General features: G+C 43.9%; 1 protein-coding gene across 4 annotated transcripts in view; it reads right to left on the bottom strand.

Annotated features, from left to right (window-relative positions):
• Dgcr2 (DiGeorge syndrome critical region gene 2) overlaps window positions 1-22,580 on the bottom strand; it is a 74,518-nt gene that overhangs the window by 30,507 nt on the left and 21,431 nt on the right. For 2 of the 4 annotated variants that reach the window (XM_020160714.2, XM_074060664.1), the window contains 2 exons: window positions 2,811-2,933; window positions 452-671 (listed from right to left, as the gene is read on the bottom strand). In XM_020160714.2, coding sequence (XP_020016303.2) covers window positions 452-671; window positions 2,811-2,933 — 343 coding nt within the window. The remainder of the gene's footprint in view (window positions 1-451; window positions 672-2,810; window positions 2,934-22,580) is intronic. The other 2 variants (XM_020160715.2, XM_074060665.1) reach the window with 1 other exon arrangement.

The raw sequence follows: 22,580 nt of genomic DNA, 5'->3' as shown, positions 1-22,580 counted from the left end.
TGATTCCTGGCATGTGCCCACTGAGCCTATGTCCACAGTCACATGTGTGCCCACCATGAGCCCCTGAGGTTTCTGGGAGGAATAAACGAAAGTACTGAGCACAGAGCCAGCAGGACTTACTTCTCAAAAGGAATCCCCACCCACGGTACACCCCTCACATCAGGACCAGCCTCTTGAGATACAGGCCGGCACACCTGGGCCATGCTTATCAACTGCAGTTGTACCCACAGAGGTGGAATAATGAAAGGAGCTAGTCAGAGTCCCCACAAGGCAGCAACAGGGCCTAGGAATCCCTCCCCCTTCACAAGCCCCCAACTCCACCCTGATGTCCACAAGAAGCCCCTGAATCGCTATTTGCTTCCAGAGAGTGGGGATCTGCCCTCTCCAAATGCTAGCTGCCAGGTATTTGCTCAGGTTCACAGGTGACCAGACTCCAACCCCCAGGACTCACTTGCGCTGATCCTTCCAACCAAAGCTCCGCTCGGGCTGGTCCCATTCCTGGGCCAGGACAAAACGTAGCTCCTGGTCAGTGGAGAAGGTAGCAAGGGAACCATTCACACGCTGGCAGGTCTGTGCGGCATCCCAGTAGTTCTCCCCACTCAGGTAGACCCTGTAGCAGCTGGCTGTGCCTTCATAGTGGTGCCACCCTGTCGGGCACTTTCCTAGGAAACATGAAGGACAGAAGGGGAGTTGTCCCCCAAATTAGGATCCTAACTTCAAAAATGAAATTATATGTGTTGCATCAGGGACAAACAACCCTCAGAAACCATGCTAGAGAAACAGGGAAACTGAGGCTCAAGGAGACAAGTGCCTCCTAAGATCACACGATGTAGAAATGCTTGCGTTTCTCTCAATTACAAATTTAACCTATGAGGCAGGTATATTCAGTGATTCCTCCCATGTCTATAAGGTTTTTAAATCTATCTAGTACTCACCAACTGCTGCTGAATTTCAATCTCTGATTTATAAGACAGCATAATTTCCTACATAGTCACACTGTGAGGCCCAGCTGGGTGTGAGCAGGGAATATTCTTGATGTCTAGCATCCTAGCCTCTGCTGCCACCAAGCCCACTGCTTTCTGAGATGAGTCCCTGCCCCTCTTCTCTGTTCACATGGGCACTTTCAGGAGGATGGTGGCCTTCTGTAGAAAAATCTGATAACCATGAGATTATGGGACCAATTCCTGCCTCCTACAAATGAGAAAAAGAGACTGGGTACATCCACATCTCAGGAAGCCAAGGAACCAGCTGGAGCTCTGTCTCCCTGAAAGCAGCTGGTATCTTCTCACTTTGTCAGCCTGTCCACTTGTCCCTCAGGACAGGAAGTGCTGGGACTTTACAATTTATAGAGGTACTATCATTGGCATGCTTTATAGAACGTATAACCTTCAACTTCTGGAGTACCTCCTATTAGTACACTGAAAAGTAACAACTTTTAGCAAAGCCAGTTGTAAAAAAAAAAAAAACGCTATTTTTAAATGCATCTATGTGCTGTGGAACTTGTAAAATTTCTTAGGAATTTATGCTGTTTTAATATTTAAAGCACATGTGTGTTACTTAACAAAGGCACAGAGATCACAGGAAAGAAATGGCAAATTGGGCTTCTGAGTGGCTGAGGAATGTCCACAGCACTGTTTGTAAGGACAGCAAACTAAACAGCACAACTGCTTAGGCCTGGCTAAGAACAGCTGAGTGTGCAGGGACATGGAGCCAACCCTGGAAGAGACAGTGTGATGCAGAGTGTATAGCACACGCCACTGAGGGGGAAAATAGGGTGGCATTTACTTCAAGTTTCCTATGTGCCCGCAAAGATGCATTCTGTCTGACCACACACTTTCCCTCAGTATCAAAGAAGTGCAGATCCATGCAGGGTCATCACTGGGGACCGGCAGATGGGTGATTTTCCAGGGCCTCCTCAGCACTGACAGTATTGGTCTCCGGTAGAGCCACTGTGGTTCAGTGGCCCAGCCCAGGGCTTCAAGGAGTCTCCAAGATGCTCCCCAACACTGAGTCTGTGAGCTGAGTGTTAGTACAAGCAGAGGGACCCCAGTGCTCCGTAGCAGGCACATCAACTGTCAATTCTTCCTTCCTTGACTCTGGTTGCTCTTTGTATCTAAGTTGTATGCATGTCTGCTCAGCGTGGGCATTTTAGCTGTGGCTTTTCCTCCTTTCACCCTTTCTAGGCAGGTGCTCTACCTCTTGAGCCACTTCACTATCCCCAGTTCATCTACAGTGCCACAGTACACGTGTTTGCTTTTTTTTTTTTTTTTTTTCAGTACTGAGGTTTGAACTCAAGGCCTCATGCTTTCTAGGTAGGCATTGTGTCACTTGAGCCACTCCACCAGCCCTCCTTTCAACCTTTCTTAACCTCGTTATGCTGCTTTTAAAAATTAATGTCATAAGTTACTTATTAACCAATCACTTAATTTTTTTTTAATTGAAGGAGTCTGCCCATGCTATCAGCTGTACCTAATCTAGTGCCTATTTCTCCCTGTATAAAAGGGAACAATGCAACTATAAGATTTCTTAGGGCCAGTGCTGTCCTGCTCTGAAGGTGGCTGCATTGTGAAAACATGTAACCTGGCTAGGGAGTCTAGGTACAAGTCTTGCTTTACCACTTGGGATCTGGATGACCTTGCACAGGTCACCATACAGCCTGATTCGTGCTCTCCCCCTGCCTCTCCAAAATCTCCAAGGGCTGGAGTTTAGGAAACAATCTCACCTCCCCAGCAGTTGCACACAGAGCCAGGGGCTGAGTCTTAGGCCTACATATTAGTGGGCAGCATGGTTAGGGCAGGTCTGCAACTTACTGCTGAAGCGGACAGGCTGTGCCACATTCACTGCATGGAAGTGTGTGGGGTCACTTCTGGCCCGCCCCTGCCGCGGATCCACAGCCTCCTTTCCATGGTAAGGACGTGCCTCCCCGGTTACTTCTGAAAGCAAAAGAAGTGTGCTGTAAGTCCCCCTTGCATGGTAGCCAGGGCACAACCTGGAGGTCTCTGGCCAGTGCCAAGTTGAACTACTCAGGGCTGGAAAGGCCAGATTTTTTTTTTTTTTTTTTGCATGGCGCAGGGTAGGGGGAGTTATGGCAGCAGAGTTCATTTATTCTGGTTTTCTTCATCAAATGGGTCACATGTGCTTCTTGAGAATTACACCTTGGCAGAATTCCTTTTTCTTTTTTTAATTGCTCTTACGAAATGGGGTTCTCATTGCAATTTCTAACAGTACTGCTATCAAAATGGTCTGTCATTCTTTTTTTTTTTTTTTTTTTTTTTGTCGGTACTGGAGTTTGAACAGCACAGGGCCCTGTGCTTGTCAGGCAGGCACTGTACCTCTCGAGCCACACACCAGTCCCCATTCCTGCTTAACACTCCTCAGCAGTACCAGTTGCAAAGGAATGCTTTTTGAGGAGCCCCTTCCACAGCACATGCTGCCTTCTCCCCACTCTCACCAGGCTGGGAGCCTCTCTTATAGTGAGCTCGGGGACCCACCATGTGTGCCCCTCCTCATTGACCATTACTGGGTCTGAGTCACTTGTCTGTCTACCTGCCTACAGGTCCCTTGAGGCTGTGGGAGCCTACAGTCCAGAGCCTCGGGATGTACCTGGCACCTGGCTTAAGCTCTGTTATACACCAGGCTTCAATGTATGGTGGAAAGGTGTGGACAGGAAGCTGAGGAATGGAGAAGCATTCTAGTTTTATGTAGTATGATCTAATAATAATTTGTAGGTAGATCCTTCCACACAGTCTCTTTTGGGGTCCTCCAACCCCTTGTGAGAACCATTCTCCTCCCATCTCAAAGGCAAGGAACAGACTCAAAGAAGCGACATGATTTACCCAAGACCCCAGAACAGGAAAGTCAGAGGTGATGCACCAACCACACAGATGTACCTTGATGCACAGTGTACCTTGCACCTGGGGCAAGGTAAAGTCAGATAATCAACAAACTTGGTCTGCTTGGCTGCACTCTTTTGGTGGGACTGGAGTTTGAATTCAGGGTCTCAACACTTGCTAAGCAGGTACTATATCACTTGAGTCACACCCCCCAACCCAGTCCTTTTTGTCTTTATGGTTATTTTTTGGATAGGGTCTTGGGTTTTTGCCCAGGGCTGGCCTTGGACCATGATCCTTCGACCTATCTTTGGCCTCCTTGCACGCCTGGCATCACAGGTGTGCTAACACACCCAAATTACAGGTTGAGATGGGGGGGGGTCCTCACTTTTTAACACAGCTGGCCTTGAGCTGCAATCCTCCTCACAACTCTGCCTCCCAAGGAGCTGGGATGACAGGCATGTAAAACTTTGCCTGGCCTTTCTCCCATTGCTTTCTTTATAGATTCTGGGCAAAATATATACCTTTGCTTCCCTCACTCACTAAATATTAATCAACAAGAGTGTTTTCATGCTTCTCTTAGCCATGTGATGGCTGGGGATCACTTGCTATTAGATTGGAAATCACTGTGCTAAATTCAGCCCAAAGCAAAGACCTAAAAGGATAAGAATCTTTAAGGCTTTGCAGCCGTCACTGCTCTCTACAAATGCCTAGCACATCAGTTCTCTGTAACTGAGTGCCCTATCCCTTGTAATGCAGCACCCAGTCCTGACAGAGGGGCAATGCCCAGTACAAAGGGGGGCCACTGGCATAGGGCATGTAAGCACTGGCTGGAGAAAGGAAGAGCCCCCCTTCTGAGCCATGGCTGGACTTGAGACAGGAAGCTGAGGAAGGAGGGAATAGAGGGCTCTGCAACACAGAAAAGAATTTGGGCAAAAGTGAGCACATGTGGGACAAGTTTGGGGACGAGCCTGGGTGTAGCTAAAGCGTATTTCACTGTACCTAAATTTCACATCTCCCTTCCATCTGTTCGAACAAGCAAGACCTGTGATTCCACTCTGCGTTTTAGCCTCTTCCCCAAACCAAGCCAAGTACTTGGTAAACTGCTCACAGAAAAGACATGATGAATCTAGGACAGAGGGAGGAGAAGAAAAGGAAAAGGTTACTCAGCGAGAGTGCTGCTTGGCCACATGGGAACTGAAGACCCGGTATGTGGATGCTGACTGTCAGGGTAAAGCCATCTGTAGCCTGGAGTGGGGACCAGGTGGAATATTGAAGGTAAGTAACCAGAAAGCCAAATGATGATAAAGGATGCTTCTCTGTGCTGAGCAGGCTTGTCTGGGGCTCAGGGGCAATATGAACCCTTTCTTTCCTACTGGTTCTCTTCATATTCAAACACATTTGTCCCTTACTCATTTATTAAATACCCATCACATGCGCCAGAGCACTGATACATGCCTTTACCAGCAAGAAGGGGAAAGTGATGATGTTGGTGACTGCCAGATGGGGACTCACAAGTGTCCAGGGAGAGCTGGGGATGGGCAGAGCATATGGGATTAACATCCTTACAGACCTCTTAGGACTACCTCTGACAAAAACAAGTGTACATCTTCCCCGAGGGCCAGCTTGTGTGTGCGTAGCTAGACACCACGCCTGGCTCTCACCCCAGAGCAAAAGCTTCAGGACAGATACCCCAAAGTTCTGCCCACACCCCCGCCCTGCTCTTTCTTTCTTCACTGTCCTTGGCATAGGAAATGTTCTGGTGAACAAACAGCTGACAATCCTGTTCCCCTCAGTAAGAGGCCACACACTTCCCAGTCCTACTCTTCCATACAGCAACTGAACAGGAGCCCTATAATTGGGACGTGGTCCAGTCCAAGTGTATAACTCAACACTAAGGCTACCCCTGACTTGGGGACACATGGCAGGCTGCTTTTGGTGCTTTCAAGAACAGCTCTTCCCTGTTCAGACATCCTTGCCAAGACTACACAGTAGTACTGGGTGCCAAAGGGTGAAAGGAAGCCCAGAAGCAAGGTGTGGCTGCCTTGAAACTGGAAATACAAGGGAAAGAAAAATGTTCCACAAACAGCCAGGCTCAGCAGGGTTAGTAAGGTCAAGCCCTCTTCCTCCTCCAGGGCCATGGGTCCTACACCTCTCTGCCTTGCACAGCCTGGCTGCACAGCTACTAGTCACCTGTGTCCCCCACCCGAAGCCCTGCGGCCTCTCCTCCAGCCTGCAGCATCACTGGCAGCACCTGGTATGCAGAGCTTCCTCTTCCCCAGCAGAGACCGTCACAGTGAGAGCTGGGGCAGGTCCTGGGATACCTTAAGCCAACAAGTAAAGAGGACAGTCCATGGCACACTTGCTTTGGAACAGCATTCGGCCAGTAAGAATTATTAAACCAGACACTGCAGTACAAAGCTGTAATCCCAGCACTTGGGAGACTGAGGCAGGAGGATTATGAATTTGAGGCCAGCCTGGGCCACACAGTGAGAACTTGTCTCAAAAAACAAACAAACACACAAACAAACAAAAGCATTTTAGAGAAAGCTTCACCTATCTACACCTTAGGAGTAGAGCCAGCAGGACAATCCATATGATCATGGGGGAACCCGCAAAAAACCTCTTAACTAAGCCAACTTTTCCTTGGGAAGCTCGAAAGAAATATGATATCTCAGACTTTATAGAGGAAGAAAAGAGTTTATGTCACTAAGGCCAAGTAGAGAGCTGATGTAGGTTCTGCACTCCCTGTAAGAATAACCTGCTGCACCTTCAAGAGGGCAGTGACCAGAGTACCTTCCCACCCTGGCAATGAGACCAGGCACAGACAACAGAGGGAGAAACTGAAGAAACCCCAGCAGCTCTGTGCACTTGGGAAACTGCAGGGACTCCAGATCCACAGGCAGTGAAGCAGAACTTTTAAGTCTGCTGAATTTTGCAAATGTCTCAAAAATAACTGCAATGGGAATGCAGGGTGAATCCCTGGGTCAAGTTGGTGCTGAGGATCTGCACACTTGCCAAGCGCTTCTTCTGGCCAGTCTCCATATTGGAGAGAGATGATCCCAGGAGGTCTTTATCTTTTACTGTCTTTCTACAGCCAACGGATAACTTCTGTGGACATCAGAAGACAGATGTGGAAGGAGAAGAAAATCAGCAGGAGACTGGCTGAGGCCTTGAAGGCAGATGGGCTCGCCATGGAGGCAGAGAGAAATAGGAGCCAAGACTAATGATTTGAAAAACAGAAGGCACTGCTGAAGTTTGCTGAGTGGGGTAGAGAGAGGTTCACCATAAAAGGACTTTCCATTTTACTTTTCTGTCTTTTAATACCAATTCTGCCAGACACTCCCCATGTTTGGCAATACTTGGGACTGACCCCAGGGCCTTGAAATCTATGCCCCCCCTCCAGCCCTTTTATTTGTATTTTGTTTGAGACAAAGGCTCTCTAACTTTGCCCAGATCCTCCTGACTCCACCTTCCAAGCAGCTGAGATTATAGGTATGTAGCATTAAGCCCAGCTCCAATACTGCCCCTAACAATGACCCTGTTATACCTAAACTATTCTTTATTAAATTCAGAAAACAACCCAGGAGAAGTATTTTCAAATTAAGAACAAGTGTGATTGTAACTTGTGATTCAGAAAGCTTAAAGGCTGCTCACGCAGAGCATTAGCATATACGCAAGCGCCCTCTCCCCAGATAAAGGAGCTAGTAAAAGAGCTTGGGCCAGTCGTCAAGAAGACGTCCTTTTCCTGCTTATACCAAGGCAAGTCTAGAATCATAGGCAAAAGTCTAATGTCAGTGAGTCAAATAACTCTTGCTTACCAAAACACAATTTCTAAAACCAGAAAATGTAAGGCTGATAATAGCATTACCATTATGCAGCGCAAGTTCTTTAAACTGATTACTCTCTCACTCAGCCAGGCCCAGGGGCTGCCTTGCTTATTACTGAGACTTGCCATCTGTCTCTGTTCTACCAGGATTTTCAGGCCTTCAAAATCCCAAAGGCTGGTGGAGTGGCTCAAATGGTGCAGCACCTGCCTAGCCAGTGGGAGGCCCTGAGTTCAAACTCTAGGACTGAAAAAAAAAAACCCAAAAAAATCAGTATGAGCACTTTTTTGTTTTTCCACTTTATACCCATGTAGATAATGTACAACCCAATCAGCGTGGGTATGGTGTTGCACACCTGTAATCCCAGGTACTTGGGGGATTGAAGAGATGGGAGGATTGCAGTTAGAAGCCAGTTCAGGCAAAGAAAAGTTAGTGAAACCCTATCTCAAAAAACAAGCCAAGAAAAAAAAACATGCCAGAGCCAAGTGGAGTGGCTTATACCTGTGATCCCAGCTACTCAAGAGGTAGACATTAGGAGGATCACAACCCCAGGCAGAAAACTAGTGAGACCCATCTCAAGTGACAAGTTGGCATGGTTGCCCAAGCCTGTGATCCCAGTGACTTGGGAAGCAGAGGAAAGAGGTCAAGGAGGATCATGGTCTGAGACTGGCCCCAGGCAAAAATAAAGCAAAAAACAGGCTGGGGGCTCGGCTCAAGTGATAGGAGTGCCTGCCTAGCAAGTGCAAGGCTCTAGTTCAAACTCCCACACCACAAAACAACTCCATTCAGCCTGTGATTTCCAACTTCAAAATCTGTCTCCCTACAACTGCTAGAGGGTTCATGAACATTTCCGGCACAAAGGAGAAAGAGAGAGGGAAGGTCTTATTTTCTGCTATCACCAATAGCAGAGGTTGAAGTCACCACAGGCCTATGACACATGCAAGCTGTGACCTAGGGACTTGTCAGCAGAAACATGACATGGCTTGAGGAGAAATCCTTATCCAAGGTCTTTTCAATTCTTAAATATGGTACATCAGCCAGGCACTAGTGGTGCATGCCTGCAATACTAGCTACTCTGGAGGCAGAGATAAGAAGGATCTCTGCTCAAAGCTAGCCTTGGGCAAATCGTTCTCGAGACCCTATCTCAAAAACTCCATCATGATATATATATATGCAACATCAAAAGATGAAACAGAAAACCCTGCCTCCCCTGTCCCCAGTCTCCTGTGCCCAATCCCACTCCCCAGGGACACCCTTTGCACTCATTTCTTCTGGTATTTATATTAATACTTCCATACAATAGGTTCACACTGCTATTGCTAGTTGCATTCATTTTAAATGTTACCTACTGATTTACTGTTGGGACAGAATAAGGTGCAGCTCACTTAAACTTTTACCATACCTCTCAATAAAGCAGAGTTTATTTCATAATTGAAAGTGAGTATAATAGGACTGGGGAGGTAGCTCAGTTGTGGAGTGCTCGCCTAGTATGCTGGGCATGATCCTCAGAACCAAAAACACCACTAGCAACAACAAAAACAGGGTCAAAATAGTAATTGCTTTCTGCATTTCTACCACTAACTCTTACAGATCCTACAGTAGATAAAGGCAAGTACTAAGACTGGGAAACACTTAAACTCTGCATCTCACACTTCATGCTGCTGCCTGGAAGCCCCCTTCCCACAGCCCTCCATCTTGTTCCAGGCTGCCCTTGTGGCTCTCTGGGCCCATCATCTCTCTTGCTTTGTTCGCTCCTTTTACAAGATCTTACCTTCTCGTCTGGCTCAGACTGTTCTGAGTCTTTATTCTATCCTATCTCACCCATGTTAAAGTCCCAGATCAGTAACATTTTTGAAGCTTCTGGTTAAAGATATCAGATCAAAAAACATTCATGTATCTCGCCTGTGACACCTAGTAAAAAGACATTGAGATTATTTTTTTTAAAAGGCACATGATCACAAGGACAAACAGAACATCAAAGAGGATGACAAAGTTCTACAAACTGGCCAGTGGAACAGACAATAATTGACTGGAGAGGGCAGTCATGCCCAGGATCCTGAATAAGGATAATCCTAGTTTATGCCTGCTGTCTCAGTACCCCATCCAGTTTTAGCATTTGTCAGCCTTTGAATTGTAAATTATTCTACACTTATTTGAGTCCAGGAAACTAAATCTTGGGCCAACAGCTGGGAAAGTAGAAAAATAAGGAATTTGGCAATATTGAGCAAAATTATATAACATTTACCTTTTGACCCAGCAATCCACACATTTCAGAATTTATAGGAAAAATTATTTCCCAAATTCAGTGTGGAGGGTGATGATCATATGCACAGGTTATTATTGTGGCATCATTTTTAACAGCAAAATAACGGCAACAACTGAAAGGCCAACATACAGGAGACTCACTAAAGTATGACAGGTCCTTCAGGGAGAGTTCAAGACAGCTATGGAAAAGGAGAAGGAGCTCTATGAATTAACACAGATCTTACAGATGTTTTGCTAATTAGAAAAGAAGAAAATCACAGGACAAAAAGTATATGCACTGTACGAATTTTTCTGTTTATGTGCTGGGGACTTGCCCATCCGAATAACTGTTGCATCGCTAAACTACACTCTTAGCCTGTAAGATTTTCTTATGAAAGAAAAAATTTGTGTGTTTATGTGTGTGAGCACATGCTTCCTTGGACAGAAAACCGGAAAGATAAGCTTAGAAACTAATAGAATTAGTTACCTTATGCCGTGAGCAGGCGCGTGGTAAAGGGGCAAGAAAGGAAACAAATTCTTTTTCTCATGACTTGCTCCTTTATTTCATATTTTTATTAGAATACATTAATTATACAAAGGGTTGCATTGTGGTATTTCTATATAGGCAACAGAAATTCTAAGAAAGTCATATAGTTATGACTTTTTTGCAGAATACATTTTAATATGTTTTTTGTAGAAAAGAAGCTATTGTGCAATTGACAATATTTGGAAAAAAAGATTAGTTCAGAGAAGTTTAAATAAATAAAAAATGAAAGGGAGGCTGGTAGTTAAGACTTTTCAATCTTGTTTATATTTTACATATTCTTCTTTTTTGTGGTAATGAGGTTTGAACTCAGGGCCTCATGCTTGCTAGGCAGGTGCTCTACCACTTGAGCCATGCTCCTAACCCTTTTTACTTTTAATTATTTTTCGGATAAGGTCTCCAGTTTTTCCAGGGCTGGTGTCAGGCCATGATCTTCCTACTTATACTTCCCACACAGTTGGGATTACAGATATGCACCATCATGCCCAGCCTGTTTGTTGAGATGGAGGTCTCAGTGACATTTTGCCAAGGATAGAAATAAGCTGTGACTCTCCTGATCTCCACTGCCAAAGCAGCTGCCCACCCTTATATTTTACATATTCTAGAAATAAAATTAAATTACTACACAACCTTGTGAATATACTAAAAACCATGTAACCGTGTACTTTAAAGTGGTGAAATTCATGGTAAGTGAATTATATCTCAATTAAAAATTAAAATTAAATCAATAAGATAGGAGGCAAAGCCCTAAGACCAAATACAAATGAGACTTAAATGTGAACATAACCACATAGAGGAAAAAGTTAAGTCCCAGTGACTTCTGACTAAAGAACATCTTAACTGTACACTTCCGGTGGAAAACAGGCTAACAGCATAAAGAACTACAAAGAATCCCTCCGAACTAACTTAGCAGGTTTGTTATGTATGGGTACTGGTATAGGAGTTGTAAGACACTCCCCCATGTCTACGGGGGAGTGTTCCAGTACCCCCACCCAAGTCCAGTATACCCAAGTGCAAGAGCCCTCAAGTCCCTTCTATAAAATGACATAGAATTTGCATATGACCTACACACATCCTTCTGTGCACTTAGAAATCACCTCTAGATGACTCACACACCTAGTACAATGTAAATGCTACGTAAATAGTTGTTACAGTGTATTGTTTAAGGAATAAGTAAAAAGTCTTTTCATTTCAGCACAGGTGTAATATTTTTGATCCAGATGTGGACCCAGCAGATAAGGAGAGACAACTGTAAGAGAAGAATATATAGCCATAAATCCTTAATTTGCTCATTGCAACCAATCCATTCTACTGTTTTTTTTATTGTTTTTACATTTATTCATATGTGTATACATTGTCTGGGCCATCTCTTCCCCACTGCCCCCCCCCCATTCCCCTCATCCTCATCCCCACACACCCCTTCCTTCCAGACAGAACCTGTTCTGCCCTCTTCTCCAATTTTGTTGAAAAGAAAACATGAGATAATAAGACAGCATTTTTGCTAGTTTGAGATAAAGGTAGCTGTACAGAGATTCCTAGGGTTGCTTCCATGCACATGTGTATTACAACCCACACTAGTTCATCTCCACCAGACCTCTTCACTATGCTCTGGCTATTTTGGAGATGTGGGGGGTCTCGAGAACTATTTGCCTGGGCTGGTCTTGAACTGCGATCCTCCTGATCTCAGCCTCCCAAGTAGCTTTACAGGAGAGAGCCACCAGCAGCCGGCTCCCTTCTGATTTTCTTTGACCCATCATTATTTAAGAGTATTGCTTAACTGTACTATTTATGAATTTTCCAGTTTCCCTTCTATTACAGATTTCTAGTTTCATTCCATAGTAATCAGAAAGGATGCTTTGTGGCTGAGTACTGTGGTGCATGCCTGACATCCAGCACAGATCAGGAGGATTGCAGTAGGCACAAAAAAAAAAAAGAGCTGGTCACAGACCTGTAATCCCAGCAAGACAGGATTAGGTTGCAGTCCAGGTGGGCCCAGGAAAAAAATGACACTCTTATGTAAAATATAACTAAAGCAAAAAGGGCTGGGGGCATGCTTCAAGGGGTAGAGTACTTGCCTAGTAAGCAAAAGACCCCGAGTTCAAACCCCAGTACTGAAAGAAAAGGATTCTTTGTATGATCTTAATCTTTTAAATTTAACACTTTTTTGTGGCTTTGAACTTCCAAAGCAGGTACTAGCAAAGCAGGTGTTCTACCACTTGAGCCACACCTCCAATTTGTCTTGCTCTGGTTATTTTGGAGATGGTGTCTCTCAAACTATTTGCCTCAAACTGTGATCCTTCCAATGTCAGCCTCCCAAGTAGTTAGGATTATAGGCGTGAGCCACTGGCGCCCAGCTTGTTAACACTTGTTTTGGGGGCTAACACATGATCTATCCTGGAAGGTATTCCATATGCGCTTGAGGAAGCTCTGTTTATCTTTCTCCTTTTTGTTCCCAGAGAGTCAGTGATTTCAAATGTCCTATTTTGAAGTTTGCCTGGTCCTCCTCCTGCTTGTTCAAACCCATCTAGTGACTTTTTAATTCAGTTATTGTATTTTTCAGGCCAAGAGTTTTTGTTTTGTTCCTTTTTATCATTTCTCTGTTGACATTCTCATTTTGTTCATATGTCACTTTCTGATTTCCTTGTCCATGTTTTCCTCTAGTTCCCTGAGTACACTTAAGATACTGTTTAATGCCAGGCAAGCACTCTACCACTGGCTATATCCCAGCTCTTTTCTTTCCCTAGATGGGCCATATTTTCTTCTTTCTTTGTACAAAATCAGTCACCTTTCCCAGTCTTGGAAGACTGGATCATCACTAATTAGTAAGGCTGGTCTGAGCCAAGGGACCAGCCCAAAGTGAAGATTTTGTAGGTTGTCTCAGGTCTTTTCTGTGCATGCATCTTGTCTGAGTCTGTGTGGGAGCTTTTCTTCACTCCCACATCAACAGGGCTGCCTTTTAATGTCTTAATTTCCCAGAGTTCTACCTGCAGCCTCCAAATGCTCGACTGGATTCCTCACCCATAGTCCCTTGCCCCAGCCATCTCCAAATGTGTACTCCCCCTGCAGTTTTCACAAAGACTGCATGCCACTTTCCACAGCTTCTCCCAGATGCAATCAAGCTCTGCTACTTTTCTTCATCTCAGCTCCAAGTCAGGAGAAACAGATAGCAGACCGTGAGGCAGCCCCAGACAGGACTAGAATGCTGCACAGAAGATTGGAGGAGGGAATTAGTACGTTACTTCCCTGAGACCAAGCTGTGTCACTGGGGAGGAAATAAAAATGCTACAGAACTTCCTACTGTTGTGAATATGGCTTAAAGAAAAAAAAAAAAAGGCTCTTGCTACATAGCCCAGGCTGGCCTCAAATTCTTGATCCTCACACATAAACTCCCAAGTGCTCCCATGTATGTCACCATACCTGGCTGGATGCGTTTTTCCTGATTAGGTGTTTGCTTGGCTCAAAGACCTCTGTTTTCCAGAGCTTCTGTACAGTTATTTTACCCAGGCTCTTGTTGTTTTTTAATGTTTCTAAGGTAGAATAACAACTTGGAACTTCCTAGACTGCCATTTGCTGTCAGAATATATCTTTAAACTTTTCTTTTGCTCCCTGAATTAATAAGGTAACAGTAACTGCTAATATACATCGAGGAATTAATTACTGTGTACCATTTTTTCGAAGCACTTGCTATGCACCATGTATCTTGTCACTTAATCCTCACAACAGTCAAAGAGGCAGGCACTATTCTTTTTTTTTTCTCTGCTAAACTAAGAATAACTTTATTAGCATATATTAATTGTACAAAGGGTTTCATTGATATTTCCATACATGCATATTCACCCCCTCTATTTCTCTTAAATCCCCTCCCCTCCTTTTGAAAGGCAGGCACTATTCTTGTCCCTGCTTTACTTGCCCGAAGGACCACAGCCACTAAGTGGTACAGGCCAGCCAGCTAGTCATAGCAGCCTGCTTCCAAGCCCCCACATGTAACCTCTGTTTTACATGCTACAGTCACCTACCTCTAGCCACTCTGTTCTGACCCTTCTAATGAAGGATGCTATGTCAAGAATTTGTTGAGGGCTGGCAGTGTGGTTCAAGTGACAGAATGCTTGCTTAGCAAGCACGAGGCCCTGAGTTCAAACCCCAGTGCTGCCAAAAGAAAGAAAGCAAAAAAAAAAAAAAAAAAAAAAAGTCTATTGAACATTCACAGTGGAATTTTCTTCCAGAGCCTGGAAAGCACAGACTCTTTTGTGTTTAGGGGAAGAGTGGTCTGGATAGCCACAGGCTCAGTGAGCATAGGTGGTTCAGGTCCTGGTCATGGATCAGGTGAGCCTTGAAGTGGAGGCCATAATGGAGACTTAGCTTTTTAGCTGAGGAACGTTCTCCCAGCTGTAACTTCCCTCCTGTTTCTCCTATGAACACAGTATCTACAGGAAAGACCCCCTGATCTCCTGCCTGGGATGCAGATGTGGCTGTTGGCATTCAGAGTGCATGGCAGAAAACAGGGCTGAGGGTTCCACCTGTTACCACAGACAACTTTTCCTAATTGCTCTATTTCAACCTCCATAATTCCCCTTTGTGGGGTTGATGGCTCCTATTCTGTAGACTTTAAGTCCAGGTGCTGCCTAACAGAAATATAATGCAAACCACTTTCAATGAGTAAAAAGAAACATTAAATTTTAGTACCTTAATCCAATATATTAAAAAAAAATACTATCATTCTGACACACAATTGCTATAAAGGAACATTCACAAGATTTTTTTTTTCACAATTGAGGTTTTATTATGTTGAGGATCAGCACACAGACATTTTGATTTGTATACAACTTTCCATGCACATACCAAAAATCTAAAGCCATGTATTGTGTTTCTTTTTTAAACAGTTATTCCATTGACATTCCAGCTCCAAACCTGGAGGCAAATTTTCCTTGAGGACATCACCTACCATATCTTCAAATGCTGATCATCTGGTACTTAACTTCCACTGATTCACAATTTTATATCATGTATACCACAGGCTCAAGTTTTCCATCTTTCACCACATATGAACAAATTAAGAAAACTGGGCTACCACAACTAAATGATACAGAGCACACACAAAGATAAAGGAGTGGTTTCCCTTAGGGAATAGTTCTATTAGAAAACAACACAGGCTAGAGTTTAAAATATTCAAGACATTAAATGAACAACTGTGACCCAAACTGCCAGGTAGTATGCTTTGTATTATAGGATATAAAACTAACCCCCACCTATGGAATATTAACCAACACCCTGGACAGCCAAAGCCTCCACAATTCCTATCCCACTATTACTGATTGCACCAAAAAATAAACAACCAGTGAAATGATTTCACTTCTTTAAAAAAAATCACAGTTTAGAAAAATGGGATGAGGTGGGATTCTTTCCTTTTTAAAAATGTTGCTACAGCTACCAAAAAACTTGTATTTACAAAATAGTTGATGAAATATTCCTCTGGATTGCACGAGAAAGACAGGGAGCACTGGTGAGAGGTGGTGCATGATTAGTCAGACGTGGCTTCTTTCTCTTCTGCTTCATCAGAGGCCGCTCTCTCCTGGTTTTTAGTTTCTGTTTTCTGCAGGTAAATCTCCTTTAGTTTCTTGGTTGGCCACTCAGCTTGTTTTCCCTTTGTTCCCTTTGTTTCCTTTTGTTCAGATTTTCTTGTCTGAAGACTTATCTTTCCCCTCTGCCTTTTTGGGCTTCGTTTCGACATTTGCAGGCACAGGCTTAACTGACAACCTCGCAGATCTCCTCTTAGGGTTCCTCCTTTGCCACCCCTTTTGTGGGGCTGACCTTCCTCTTGGACACTGTGGTGCTGTAGGGGTGGGAGGTGGGGGTGGAGAAACACTGCTTTGATCTGAAGCATGTGAGAGTTTTCCTGGAGCTGTGCTGCTGAGCTGCTGTAGTAAGTTTTTGCTACTTGGTGTGTACTTTGTACTTGCAGGACATTTTCACTCAAAACACTCATATTTCAGATCCGTGACAGCTACATGGGACTCATCACTACCACTGGATTGCACAGGTCTAGAAAGTAAGATTTGTATCTTCTTGGGAGAAGAGTCACTGAGCTATGCACAGTGAAGAGAGAATTTCACCAACCCCATCCCATTCTCCTCCCAGATGTCCACCTCCTCCATATTCAGAGCCATCACACACTGAAACTTTCAGGGTCATGCTGGGCAACCTGGCTTATTTCCCTCCTGTTCCCTCGCTTAAGCAGAGTCATGGTTAGGATTAGGCCCATGTTACAGCTGCTCTGCTATACTAAATCAGTTATCACTCTTTTCATATTGGCTTTTCTTTTCAAAAGCTATGCACAACACTTGGGAGGCTGAGGCAAAAGGATCAACATGGGCTCAAGAGTTCAGACAAGCCTGGGAAGCATTGAGAGGCTTTGTCTAAAAAAAAAAAAAAAAAAAAAAAAAGAGCTACATAGTATCTGCAACATCCCAAAGAATGACCTAATGACATAATATGTAAAATGCAAGCCTTATAATAATTCTATTCATCTACTCAGAAAACACCTGTAGGGTTGAACTTGCATGTTTACTTCTCCCATTCTCCATACTCTGTTTCACCACCAGGGAGGAAGTAGGAGCCAGAATTTTTCATTGTGCTTTATTTTTTACTTTACCTCATATGTTAAATAACAGAATGATACATTCTGCTTTTGTCAGTTGACATTCTGTTTTTAAGATTCATCCATGCTGCTGTGTAAGCATGACAGTCACTCACTGTCACTGGGGCACACATTTATCATGTGGGTTGCTCCAAGATGTATGTTAGTACAAACAATGTTGCAACAATTTCTCCAAAGGTTTTCTAAGTAAGAACCCTGAATCATAGAATATAAGAATGTTCAGTTTTGAAAGATAGTACCTGTTTTCTAAAGTAAGCCGATCAATTCGTCCAGCACCACATAAGATTTCCAAGCCATCTATATCCTCTTTAACACTTCGTTTTGGCAGATACCTTAAGTTTTGCCCTGTAAAATGGCATCTTACTATAGTTTAGAACATTAATGGGGCTGAGTATCACCATTCTTAGAAAAATTTTGTTGTTTTTTTTTTTTGTCTACCTATAAGAGTTTATTATATATGCTGGGTTATAATAATGCTATAAATATCATAAACATCATCTCTTCATCCTGTAGCTGGTCTTTTCATTTTTTGCTGGTATCTTTTGATGAAGGGAAGATCTTAATTTTAATCTAGTAAAATTGGTTGCTTTTATTTTACAATTAACATTTTTGGGAGATTAAAAAACAAGCACTTTCCTTACCAAAGTCATAAAAAATATTTTCTGAAGATTGTCTTCTAAATTTTTTTTATTGTTGTGCTGGGAATACATTGTGGCATTTACAAAAGTTCTTACAACATATCAAATGTATCATATTTGAATTCACCCCCTCTATCATTCTCCTTTATCCACCCCCCCAATCATTAATTTTTTTTCTTTAATTTATCCCAAAACTGATTTTTCTGTATGTTGTGAGTTAGGGATCCAATTTCATTCTTTTCCAGCTGTCACAGCACTGTGTATGAGGAGTCTGCACTGTGCCCAGTGACATGTATCATGTATCTCACAGTCAGTGTCTTCCTAAGACAACTTTAAAGTAAGCCTTAACACTGATAGGGTAAATGTTCTCCACTCATCAGGCCTTTATTCTTCCCAACAGTTTAGAACTGACTTGTCACATTCCCCATAAAAACCTTATAGAGTCTTCCTAGCCAAAAACACTACTTATTTGAGACTTCTTTAATACTTCTTAATAAAACTGTAAATTTTTCTCCATCAAAAATTTTAGGTTGGGATATAGTATGGTGATAGAAGATGTAATTAGCATGTGTGAGGCCCTGGGTTCTAACCCTAGCACTAATGAAGAACAACAAATTTACACATTTTTAATTCCTATTTATATCAAAGATGGTTCCATTAGGAAAACAGAAACCATGCCAGGCATTTCACTTTATTTATTTATTTTCTGGCAGCACTGGGGTTTGAACTCAGGGCCTCACGCTTGCTAAGCAGGTGTTCTTACCACTTGAGCCACCCCACCAGTCCCATGCTAGGCATTTCAAACACAAAGTGGTTTACTACAGGAAATTAGATGCTTTTAAAACAGAAGGAAAGGCTACTGTGAGAATAAAAATAAAGTAGGCTACCACTAACCTTCTGCACCTCTGAAGCCACTATTGCTTCTGGGATGCATGAAATTGCTGGCAACAACACAGGTGCTCTACAGCACTGAGACAGCTCATCAGTGGGGGAATATGGAAGCCCCTGCAAAAACTCATCTAACCCATGCCCCACAGCACTGCCAGAGGAAGAAAGCTTTCTACCTTTCCTGAGATGCATCTCCTTGGCCAAAACTTTGATGGCAGGGAATTCTGAGTGCTATGGCTCTAGCTTATTAGCCTCTGAAATATAGAAAGAGCCCAGAAGGGAGTGGGAAGACACACAATGCATTTTCTCCACCACCCACCATGGTTTTTTGTTTGTTTGTTTTAAAGACAATTTTCTTAAGTAGCTGACCTTGAAGCCATCCTCCTGTTTTAGCCTCCTGAATGCTGGGATTACAGGTGTGTGCTGTGAGGTGTGACTCCTACCACTCATTTCTCATCTTTAAAAACATGTTGAGCAGGGTGCAGTGGTGCCCATAATGCCAGCTACTTGGGAGGCAGAGTGTGGAAAGATCACTGTTTAAGGCCAGTATGGGAAAAAAGTTGGGAAGACCCCCCGCCCCGCCCCAATCTCAACAAACTAACTGGGTGTAATGGGGTTCATACCTGTGATCCCAGCTAGGTGAAAGGCATAGATAGGAGGACTGCAGCCCAAGGCTGGCCCCGGGCAAAAACTCAAGACCCTATTCAAAAAATAACTAAAGGAAAAAGGGCTGGGGGCATGACTCAAGTGGTAGAGCACAAAAGAAAACATGCTGAAATTACTGGTCTCTTACTGAAATTACTGATGTTCTCTCATTTTCTTTGTTTCTGAGGTTTTATATATTTATAAAACTTTTTTTTTTAGCATGTTTTGAGAAGAGCAATGAAGTAAGCTCGTATGTTTGTTCCAGAAGCCTTGAAGTCTACATTCAAAGACTGAGCATGGCTAGGGCTTTCCACTGGGCTGTTTAAACTCTCCCTACACATAGAAGGCCACACCTTTTAGAACACAAGCAGTTATCCACTAACTCCTACTCCCTCCCATAAAAGGACTTTCTTCTTTTTTTTTTTTTTTTCTTGGAGGTGCGTGTGGAGGGAATATTAATGAGGCCTTGACTCCATAATGTGTTTTTTCTTTTAAATTTATTTTAAAATAAATTAGAAAAAAATGATGAAATTTCTAACAGTTATTACTTCAAGGAAGTGAGAAAATAAGTACCGTGTATTCTTTGTGTGTACGTGTATGTGTTGGGGGTGGGGCAGTACTGGGGTTTGAAAAGAACTATGAGAAATCAATCAGCTCCCTCACAGATTGTGAGCTGGCACCACAACACAAGCACAGACACAGGAATAAAGGGGAAGCCAGGTGAAACCCAACACGCTGGCCAGAGTCTTGGCCCTCCTCAACCACACCCAGGCCCTGGCATTCTCAGTGCCTCTGTACACACCATTCCTGGTTGCTGTGTACCCATTGCTTAGATCCTGGAGCAGGCCACCCATTCACAACATTGGGCTTCTATGAGATGCATTTTATTTTTCTGTCTGGGGAAAATATATAGCAACCTCCACACAAGTGAAGAGCTGATGCCACCTCTGTGCCAGGCCATGTGGTATGGAAGAGAAATCAGACCTAGCTAGCCCTTCCCTTCAACAAGACCACAGTGCACAGAACAAGATGACAAGCAAAAGTGTGGCTACTATTTTTTGCAGCATCTACAACAGTATCTGTAAAGTTAAAGTGAAGCCAAATGGCACTTTGAGAACAACAAATAAGCAGTGTTTCCATCTAAAAGGAAGTCAAGAACTAGGTCTTTGGTTCTTTGTTCAGAAAATTTTCCAAAAAGTTGGATATAAGGTCTCACCCTAAGAGCAGCCCTGGGGAAGCTTCACTCAGGGTCTTTGGTCCTCCCTGGGATGACCAGTCATAAAGCCTTTGCATCCCATCTGCTGGGAAGTCTACTGTCTGTGGGCTTTGACTCAAGGAACCAGTCATAGACATAGGCTGGTCCCAGAGGGTCCTGACCAGGCCATCATTCAAATGCTTCCTTTGAAAAGGCAGACAATTCCACCAGAGACAATGACCTGATGATGGAAAAAAAGCTCAGGAGATGATCAGGAGGTCCCCCTCTTAACTACATGGACCAGGCCATCTCTCCTGTTTTTTAAGAGATGGGGTCTTGCTGGGTGTCAGTGGCTCACACCTGTAATCCTAGAAACTTGGGAGGCTAAGATGGGGAGGATGGCAGTTTGAGGCCAGCAAATAGTTCATGAGACCCCATCTCCAAAATAATCACAGCAAAATAGAATGGAGATGTGGTTCAAGTGGTAGAGTGCCTGCTTTGCAAATACAAAGCCCTGAGTTCAAATTCCAGTCCCACCAAAACAAAAAACGACAAAGAAAGAGGTGGTTGGGGGGAGAGGGGAAGGCAGGCAGGCAGAGGAAAAGGAGAAAGGGGAAAGGAAAAGGAAAAAGGAAAAAAAAAAAGAAGAAAAGGAGGAGAGGGAGAGGGGCAGGAGGAGGGGATTAGAGAGGGAAAAAGAAAAAGACGCCTCAAACTCTTGGGCCCAAGTGATCCTCTTGCCTTAGCCTTCTGAGTAGCTGGGACTACAGGTGCATCCCACCACACCACAACAAGCTCTGGATCTTATTTTGGAACCCCCTCAAGGAACTGGGCCAAGCTCAACTGTTACCTTCTATTGGACATACTCCCTGATGCCCCGGTGGAATGAATCTGTTCTCCTTTAGCACCTGGCCTCTAGGAATTACAGCACACCTTCTACATCCTAGGCCAGGTCCCACCAAGGAAGGAGAAAGTCTCTTGCACTTGGAAGTTCATGGACTGGAAGGAGAGAAATGGTGAGAATTAACCAGCGGCTCTAGAAGTCATGTAGGAGGACCTATCGGGTGTTGGCAGGTGACTCAGCCAGAGTAAGACAGACACCCTTGCACTGTAGCAGCAGCATGTGAGCCAAGTCTTGAAGCATGGCAGAGTTTATTTAAGTAGAAACAGAACAAGGGAATTCCAGGAAAACAAAAAGAAATAAAGGAAGCATGCAACTACAAAATTGTTAATGGACTAGGTATAGGAAACAGTTCAGCTGAACTACTGAAGGGAAAATAGTGATATATCAGGTTGGCAAAGAAGAATTATGCCAGCTCATAAGGAATCTAAAATGTCAGACCTGAGTTCAACCCTGGGATTCTTTGTTGGGGGCGGGGGGGGGGGTTGGGAGGGGTGGTACCAGGATGTGAACTCAGGGCTTTGTGCTTGCTAGGTAGACACTCTACTACTGAAGCCACGCCCCCCAACCCCTTTCCTTTAGCTATTTTTTGGACAGGGTCTAGCATTTTTGCCCAGGACTGGCTTCAGACTGTGATCCTCTTATCTTTAGCTTCCTGAATAGCTGGAGTCAAGGTGCACATCACCACATCCTGCTTGTTTATTGAGATGGGAATCTTGCTAACTTTTTGCCAGGGCTGGCCTCAAACTGCAGTCCTCCTGATCTCTGTCTCTCAAGTAGCTGGAGTTATAGGCATAAGCCATTGTACCCAGCTTGTCCTATGATCTAAGAACCACGAAGGGTCTTAGGTCAGCGTGTGCATGTATGTGTGTGTCTCACATACACCCGCTTATATGGAGGCATGCATGAGATGCTACACCTCCTACCTATCCTAAGTTGAGAATGGCAGATGCAGTGAACTGTGGTTCATGGGGTTGCTTTCTATTCCTTGAAGATGCTGCAATAGAAACCAGGTGGAAAGCCAGCAATTTAGAATTTTTGTGGCCTCTTTAGGATGAGAAAACCCATGAGCACCCAGTTGCTAGAAAATGAGTGGGCAAGAGGAATAGGTAATGCCAAGGTCAGTCTCCAAAAACACATTCGTCAGGATTCTGGCCAGGTCTCAAAAGGCACCTACAGGGCTGATGGGAGTGGCTCAGTGGTAGAGTGCATG

Source organism: Castor canadensis, chromosome 18, assembly GCF_047511655.1.
Source record: "Castor canadensis chromosome 18, mCasCan1.hap1v2, whole genome shotgun sequence".
Lineage (NCBI taxonomy): Eukaryota > Metazoa > Chordata > Mammalia > Rodentia > Castoridae > Castor > Castor canadensis.
This window is presented reverse-complemented; position numbering and strand designations above follow the sequence as displayed.